An 8,616-nucleotide genomic window follows, 5' to 3' on the forward strand; every position below is an offset into this window, starting at 1 on the left:
CACAGGATTTGACTTTAATAACTTTGGACATTCTAGGATAATTAGAAAGAGGTTTCCTTAAAATTTTGTGAGGGATGGGATTTTCAAAAATGAGAAAAGGTTTTTTCAATTCTAAAGTTCATAAATATTCTAAACGATTCTTACGGGTTAGAGAAGGAGAGAAAGTTTTAACCCCTCCCTCCAAAAAATAAATAAATAAATAAAGAAACCCCTTAAACAACACTCATTTTTTTTCAAAAAAACTTTTTCCACTATCAAGTTTTTTAAAGGACACCCCAAGAAAATGCCCATTGATTTCTGTATATTAAATGGAAGATTTGGTACATAAGTCCTCACAAAATGAACAGTTCAAATTCACCCTTTCAATGAATTGGTCATGCTAACGGACCGTTTTTACTAATTAACAAAAATTCGCAGATGACCTGTCAGTAGATCTTAGCAACGTATGTTTCAAGAACTCTTTTCAGTCTCTACTCTCGGACAAAACTCTTCCAAAGTCCTAAAACACGCACAACACACACTGACTGGGCGGAAGGGAGGGAGCTGCAAGCAGAAGCAATGGATGCCTTGAGAAAGCAGGCCAGCAAGCTCCGAGAACAAGTTGCCAAACAGCAGCAGGTACCCCTATTTTTTATTTTTCTATATGCCAATACCCTGAATTATTTGCCCAGGAAAATGTGTGAAATTTTGAGTGGCTCTTGATCCAGTAGCAAAATTGGATTGCATAAGTGCATATTTTCTGGGATTGATCATAAGATTAAACATTTTGTCCAGAAGGGTTTCTTTCTCATATATCAAGAATATAAGTGATTTGCTTTCTAGAGAGGTTTTGGATTTTTGGGTTGATGGTTGATACTGAATTCTGTAGCGGGTTTGGCAATTTTATTCGTTTACATTTAATGAAGATAGAAAAAAAAATGGAACTTTCAGGCTGTGATAAAGCAATTCAGTGGCAGCGGATATGAGAGTTCAGATGTGATGGTAATTGATGAAGTGGAGATGCAAAGGCATCAGCAATTGGAGAAACTGTACAGGTCTACTCGTGCTGGAAGGGTAAACATTTTCTTGATATTGCACTAATCACAGTTTGATGCTAGTTCGTTAATGAAATTCCATGTAGATTATTTGAATTTCACGAGGTTATTTGGCGTGATTATTGATTGTGGGATGTTGGATCAGGTTACTTCTTGTATGCCTGAGTTAGTTGCTCAGTTTTGATTGAGCATTCATCTGGTCTTGTTGTCCCAATGTATTTGTTGTGGCCCTATTTATTCATCTGGTCTTGTTGTTATATAGATGTGATCAATCAAATGCTTAATTGACACTTTAAAAATCATTGAAATGTTGGGCTCATTTGGTGAACTTTTTCAAAACACTTATTCTCAGGCAATTGATGGGATTAATACTCTGGCATTTGATCTCTGCTTCTACCCCAAGCACTGTTACCAATCTAAAACTACCGTTTTCTAGTTTGTTCTGTCCCTGATTTGCCTATGATGACTGACACTTACTTTTAATATGTATATGAAATCAAATTTTGAACTTCGGAGTCCAAAGTCATCAGAATTTCATTTATTTGATTGGACGGAGTGACATTGGAGGCCATAATTGAAAAGGGCAGTGTTTGCATTTTCACTGGATTTTTGCTGGCTGGACCTTGTGTCTAAGTGTAACTGTGTTGTGCACCTAAATTACTTTCTTAAAGAATTAGTTTTCAGTTAAATTTGGTTTTGCTTTGTACATAGATGGAATTTTAGTTGGAATATTTTGATTGCAATTGACATGTATTAAAAAACGGTTTGTGTAGCAGAATCTCAATTGATCTGTATATTACTGATAACTTGGTATCTCTTTATAATACAATAAAAAAGCACTAATGTTATATACCTCAGTTTCACATTATGACAATTTAATTCTCTGTTCATTTTGGTTAACAGTAAGGTAATTCTTTTCATGAGGACCATGAACCCATGAACAGAAACCAAAAGGGTGGTAATTGGTAAACTGCTGCATTCCAAGTATAGTGCTTTAGCAGATTTTGAGAACACTTATTTGATCAATGAGTTTGAGGGTTCTGAGCTTCTATAACCATTCTTACATTCCTATAATATCTAGCTTAGATTACCTCTTTTTCAAAGTTTAAAATCTTTCATACTATATTTGCTTTAATTGAATATCAACATTTATCCATGCAGGATTTTCAGAAAGAAATTGTTAAAGCAGCCGAAACATTTACAGCCATAGGGTATAAGCATATTGAAGCAGGTTTGAATTTGATCTTCTCTGAACTTCTTTTATGGTATATCTATTCAGGAATGTATCTAAAAGTAGGGTCTTAAACGTTTATATTTGAACTGGTCCTTTTTCTTCTTGATGGCCCATTTGTGCTATCAGAATTATCTCACTTTGTTTGCTTTGAAATTTTGTTTAGGCAATAAATTATCTGAAGATTGTTGCAAATATGGAGTTGAGAATGGTCATGATGAAATCCTAGGTAAGGCTGCAACAATCTATGGTGATGCTTGTAAACATGTGGAAAAGGAGCAGGAAGACCTGAACAGGATGTTGTTTTCAGAGGTTGGTTGTCTGCATAACTGAATTAGAATTTCTATGGTAGACAAAGTAGCTGTAAAGATGTGGCGTTAGCATACATGTCTTCTAAACTAGCTGAAGTTGCTGAGTATTCACAATTAATACTGTGTTAAGAATTGTTTCACTTTATTCACAATCGTCTGTCAACCATTCACCCTGCTCTATCATTTTATATATTGTTGAGACTATGCTTTTATCCTTGCTTATTGGGTTGAAATCTTGCTGAAAAGTAATGGATTTAAGTTCCTTCATCCAAAAATGTCAAATTTAAAGTTGGCTGGCTAACACTGTTGGCACAGAAGAGGTTGAAGCTGATAACCGTGTTGACAATTTCCAAAAAGAAAATCTAAAATGATTACCGTAGGAGGTTTGTCATTTTTGCCCCTCTTTTGGTCCCCCTTGTATAACTGAAGTGATTGATGATCATCTATCCATTATGTCCAACTTTTATTACCGGCTTATGCGCAATTATCTTAGATGCTCCTCTGTGGAGAAGATCAATTGATCTTTTACTTTTCTTTCCTTCTACATAGGCATTAGGATTAACTTCTATCATATATCAGAATGCTGGTTTTTCTCTGTCTTAAGGTTATCAATCAATTGACCTGTACCAGTTGTTAAGATATTGAGTTTCTGTAGTTTAATAACAGTGTAGGATACAAGCTTTCATTTGCATACGGTTAAAATGATAGATATTGGTGGAGGACATTGCAGAAATGCTGATTACAGAATATAAGTTGCATAAGATAAAAGTAAGAAGAAACTTAGGAGAGAGCACTATTTACCACTGAATGTGAGCATTATTTCAACTCTGATGATAAGAAAAAATTGATAGATAGAAAGACTAGTGACTATGATTTAGTTTAGGTAAAAAACCGTTTTAGTCATGCCCGTTCATGCCACAAAATCAGTGCTCTACCATTGACCTTGTATTAATTCCTTGTTCAATTTAAGCGCATATTAGTTAAGCTAGGACCGCTAGATAAAAGCTCATGTGTCAAAGAAGAAACTTGCTGAGTATTTGCCCGACTTGTCATAAAAGATGATTGTCTGGTTGTGGATCTTTATGCTGGAGTCTGTACAATGTGTCAAAGAAGAAACTTGCTGAGTATTTGTCCGACTTGTCATAAAAGATGATTGTCTGGTTTTGGATCTTTATGCTGGAGCCTGTACAATGTGCGACTTTTAAGTGCTTACAGCAGTGTGACAAACACATAACTCTAAAGTTCCATTAAATGTGGTCAGCTGCATTTGGGTGGGTTTGGAGTTGGTACTTGTTTATCTATCGGTTTATGATGCTATGATCCTGGTTACTTTAGTACTTCTTCTTTTTAGCCCGAATATATTGATGAGTTTGGTTGTTTTTCTGACTTCTAGTACCATTCTTTTCAGTCCTGTTGGATTCAAGTACCTATGCATTCTGCTGTCATCTAATGTTCTATTTGTCTTTCCCTCTACCCAAATTTAGCTTCTGTTGCATTTACAGCTGTGATTTTCTTTTTCTCAGTTATCTTGATTGGTTAAGTTGTACCAGTGATTGTTACAAGAAATTCCATACTATAAATTACCATGAAAAGATATCAATTATCAATACAAGAGATTTTTCTAGTACAATTTAGAATAAAGACTATATAGGTTGATATTTGCATGCAATTAGAAGTGCAACTATTGCTTTTATAACTACATGTCATTAATTTATGGCTACAAAATATTCTTTTGTAACCAGGTTTTAGAACCCTTGCGAGCAATGACAACAGGCTCACCTTTGGAAGAAGCTCGGCATCTTGCTCAACGTTATAGTCGAATGAGACAAGAAGCTGAGACCCAGGTATTACAGATCCTTTTTTTTTTTTTTTTTGCTTTTGAGCAGGTATTAGAAATCTTGGTATAACCTGTTTTTGATTATTCATAAAATCTCAGCTTTTTTGCTTTAGAATATGAGTATTTTAACCAGAAAAGCATGAATGAATTTCAAAAAGCGAACAGGCGGTGGAGGTTTCTAGAAGACAAGCACGAGTAAGGGAAGCTCCAATTCCAGAAAATGTAGCAAAGCTGCATGCAGCTGAAGCTAGAATGCAGGAGCTTAGAGCAAACATGGCAGTACTAGGCAAAGAAGCAGCTACAGCATTGAGTTCTGTAGAAGCTCAGCAGCAGAGGCTAACTTTTCAGAGGCTTGTAGCAATGGTATGAAAGATCTGTTACCATGCTGTTGGGATATTGAAGTTGCTTTGGTGGTTAATTATGAATTTTGTTTTAAGATCGAAGGAGAAAAAATATATTACGAGAGGATAGCTGCTATTCTTGGTCAGATTGAAGCTGAGGTCGGTAATGCATTTCTTTTTTGATGAAAGGATGTTTAATGAGCAAAAAATTTTGGTTCATATAATTTTTATGGCAACAGTTGGTATCAGATAAGCAACGGAAAGAAGCTGCTCCTCCTGTAATTGCAACTGATCATGGATCTGAGAAAACCAAATACTTTCTGGCTGAGGTAACTAGTTATTTGTACACTTATAGCATTTGTCTTTCAATTATTAGTAAAGCAGGATTTGCTCACTTGTACTTGTTTCCTGCAGGCTAGGCATGCTTTTGATGCTGAGACTGAGAAGGAGCTGAGCTTGGCAGTGGGGGATTTCATTGTTGTTCGACAGGTTGCTTCACTCTCAAGTTAATTTCTTGTTCCTGTTTCTTTTAATTGAGGTTTAGCTTTACAGATCAGATAGAATTAGGTAAACTATACCTATAAGTGCCAGAGCAAAGACATTCCCCAACCCTAGAGAACCCTTGAAGCTGCTGACGAGTGGTTGCCTTTCATTCTCTATGACAACTTATACTCCCTGTTATCAAGAAACAGAATATCATTCAGGAAATAGAATTCCTCATTTTGTCCATAACAGAAAACAAAAAGATATCTTTCACAAAGCTCTCCTGGGCTGGGGTGAACCTGGGAGGGGCCTGGCTGCCCAAGATCCAAAAACTTGTCCTTTTCCTTTAAGATTTTGATAATAAGAATGCCTTTTAGAATTTGAAAATTTGCGCTGACGAATTCTTAATAAATTATACATTATGTCAAAAATCTTTTCAAGTGTAAGTTCTATACTATAGCTGTGGAAATTTAATCTTACTGCGCCTTCGATAATTAGTTTTAGAGCCTTAATTTTCACTGTTCAAGCTACAAAACATAAATCTGGAGGTGATATGGACAGGAAATCCATACTAAATATCTTAAAATACCTTGCTAGAACTTATTAAGTAGAAAGTATTTTCCCCAACCACCCTTCTTTCATTCTGACCACCAGCTTCTGCTCCCTCTGGTCAATAGAGCAAGTCCTTGCTCCATGCCTCTCTTTTCCCTGAAAAGCCCTAGTGCAATCTGCGAAATTGTTCCATCTCCTACAGCCACTGGCCCGCCGCTCCCCTCGCTGCCTGGCCCCAAATAGGACCCTTAACACCCAGACTCCCACTCAGAATACAGTCCACCCCATGACGATCCCCCACATCTGCATTGCAAATAAAATTCAACAACACAAACTCCTCATTTCATTGCCTCCTCTTCTGATGTCTAACTCCTAGGACATAAGTTTCAATCACCTCTTAAGCCACCAGTCCCCTTATCCTACCTCTGTGCAGAATAAAGATTACCAAGTTTTAGATCTTTATGTTAACATATTAGTTTTGCATTAGGACACAAGTGTTGCATACTTAATGGTCAATTTCCAGTTATATATCAATATGATTTGGCTTCTTGTACAATGTGTTTTTTCTGTATGTTTGTGTATCTAGCCTTGCATTTGTTGTTGATGTGGAGACGGTTGGTTGAGGAGAAGGTTGCGAGCCTGTGACAAATGGCTGCAAAGGAAGGAGGGTGGGGGGCTGGGCAGGGAGGGGATGGGCTGGTCAAGGGGGTTTGGATATTGCATGGTGGCAGGGGGGTAGGAGGTCAGGCAAAGATGGGAGTGGAGAAGGGAGGGCAGTTGAAGGAGGAGACTATGATTTGGGGAGTGGGGGAAAGGGGGACATGGTAGTTGGATTGTGGCATTTCTTGTTCTTCTCTTTTTGCTTTTGGAAGTTTGGTTTGAGTATACATGATGGTTACTGGCATTTTGCATATACAAGGGAGGTCAATCTTTGTAATGATGAAAACCATAGGGGAAGCCACTTAATTTTGATAAACCTCAAAGTACAATTTTGTAAATGTAAAATAACAAAAAATAAAGAAAGATGAAAGAATATGATAAAAGAGCAATAATGAGTTCAATCTTGAGTTAAAACTGACTTAAAGAAGTTATGTTGGTTAATTTATCCTTATTATCCTATGGTTTTAGGGAGATTAGTTCAATTTTGTGCAAGTTTTCTCAATCTTTGTTGGGGTAAGCCATAAGCATACAGATGATTCTGAATTAGATAAAGAGTGATTCTGAATTGGTCTGGATTTGTCCGTTGTTCTGATTTTGTGTTCTTTGTTGAGAGCATTCATTTGCTGAAATTACTCTCTTTAGAGATCTGAATCCACAAGATTATCAGCCAAAACCAAAATCAAGTCAAACTCTATGCAGAACTGTAATTCCAGAAGATCTAGCCAGTGCACTCTTTAGTCACTATAAAAACAGTAAGTGGAAAAGTTGATTAGTTTGAGATTCTTCTATAGAATACAAAGGCACAACAGGATGACCTGATCTAAACTGAGAAGAGAGTGTTTGGGATTGAACTTATGTAAACTGTAAAACTCAGAGCAAGCGACACTGAAAATCAAAATTTGAGAAGTGAATCTTATCCCATAAACCCACCATAAACCAGTTTGAGTCCATGGAGGTTGTGCTTGTAATTAACAGGAAAGTGCAATGCTGTCTGTTTCTAAGGAGCACAGAAGCACAGGACAAATAGCTTATGTTCACCGAGCAATCAATTTGAGGGAAAGAGGGAAGGGGGCATGTAACAAGTTGCCCTAGTGGTTAACTATGCACATTTTATGTAACCAAAATGGAATTAAGCTTTATTTGCACCAAAAATTATTTCCAAGAGATCAAGCAAGCTTTAGTTGATACTACTCAGAAGATACTCTTTTCCTAAGGAATGTAAAAATAAGAAGCAAAATAATTAATGATAATTGGGAGGTGGGTTGAGGAATGACAGATGTGGCATGTAACACAATGCGCTTCCTTTTTGACAGATATGGGGTATTAAGGTTAAAGTTGCACATACATTCACTTTACCCTAGTGATCATGCTTGCGTGTATGTAATGCTCCATGCAATGATCACATTTTAAAATGCTTCATGAACCAAAACTTTGTTTTTTTGGTTGGTTGTAACTAAATTGATTTTGTATTTAGCTAATTGATAATGCACTATTATGAAATTGAGCAGTAATATCTTCAACAGAAATCGTACTAGTTTACTTGTATAGTGTTCTAAAGTTTCAAGACTTGTCCAGGTAAGCCCATCGGGATGGTCAGAGGGGGAATGCAGAGGTAAAGCTGGTTGGTTTCCATCTTCATATGTGGAAAGACGTCACCGCATTCCAACAGACACTGGGGCAGCAGAAGTTTTCTAGTTATACATTTGGCTGGTGAATTGAATTCCCTTCCTGGTTTGAAATGCAATTAGTCTGTCTCTATTTAATACAGCTCCAATTTGGTAGTGTTAGATAATGGTTGTTTATTCCATGTTCCTTATTCTATTTTGATGAGATTAGAAAGTAAGCAGAATATTGACGTATACTTGAAATGCATGTATCTTTAGTTTGCATCGTTTTGGGTGACATGTAGAATCTATATATATATTTTTTGTTGTTACATGGTATCACATAATCTGGAAAACTATTTCATGAGAAAATGGTCTCTATGAATTTCCTATTCTTTCTTATTTTTTTGCTCTATCTGAAACAGAAGAGAGAACACAAATTTGATACATTGCCTATCTGGTTGTTCTTCTCTGAGTGTCGCTACGTCTAGTGGGTTGACTGCACATGCATCTGTGCAACCTTTAGATGTATACGTTAATGTGCATGGGTATTGTTGTGCCTA

At 36.5% G+C, this 8,616-nt stretch overlaps 1 protein-coding gene across 1 annotated transcript; it reads left to right on the top strand.

Annotated features, from left to right (window-relative positions):
• The first annotated feature begins 394 nt into the window (after window positions 1–394).
• Window positions 395–8,409, top strand: LOC113783178 (SH3 domain-containing protein 3). Its single transcript, XM_027329245.1, has 10 exons — window positions 395–618; window positions 931–1,053; window positions 2,196–2,265; window positions 2,432–2,577; window positions 4,319–4,420; window positions 4,579–4,776; window positions 4,851–4,913; window positions 4,994–5,083; window positions 5,169–5,243; window positions 8,025–8,409. The coding sequence occupies exons 1-10, from the start codon at window positions 559–561 to the stop codon at window positions 8,142–8,144; spliced, it is 1,047 nt and encodes a 348-aa protein (XP_027185046.1). The 5' UTR covers window positions 395–558; the 3' UTR covers window positions 8,145–8,409.
• Window positions 8,410–8,616: the final 207 nt, after the last annotated feature.

The sequence above is a fragment of the Coffea eugenioides genome, chromosome 9, assembly GCF_003713205.1.
Source record: "Coffea eugenioides isolate CCC68of chromosome 9, Ceug_1.0, whole genome shotgun sequence".
In the NCBI taxonomy this organism is placed as follows: domain Eukaryota; kingdom Viridiplantae; phylum Streptophyta; class Magnoliopsida; order Gentianales; family Rubiaceae; genus Coffea; species Coffea eugenioides.

Coding starts and splice junctions, on each gene's coding strand:
- LOC113783178 (XM_027329245.1), top strand. CDS start 559: ATGGATGCCTTGAGAAAGCAGGCCAGCAAGCTCCGAGAACAAGTTGCC. Junction 619..930: donor AAGTTGCCAAACAGCAGCAG/GTACCCCTATTT, acceptor TGGAACTTTCAG/GCTGTGATAAAGCAATTCAG. Junction 4,914..4,993: donor TTGGTCAGATTGAAGCTGAG/GTCGGTAATGCA, acceptor TTATGGCAACAG/TTGGTATCAGATAAGCAACG.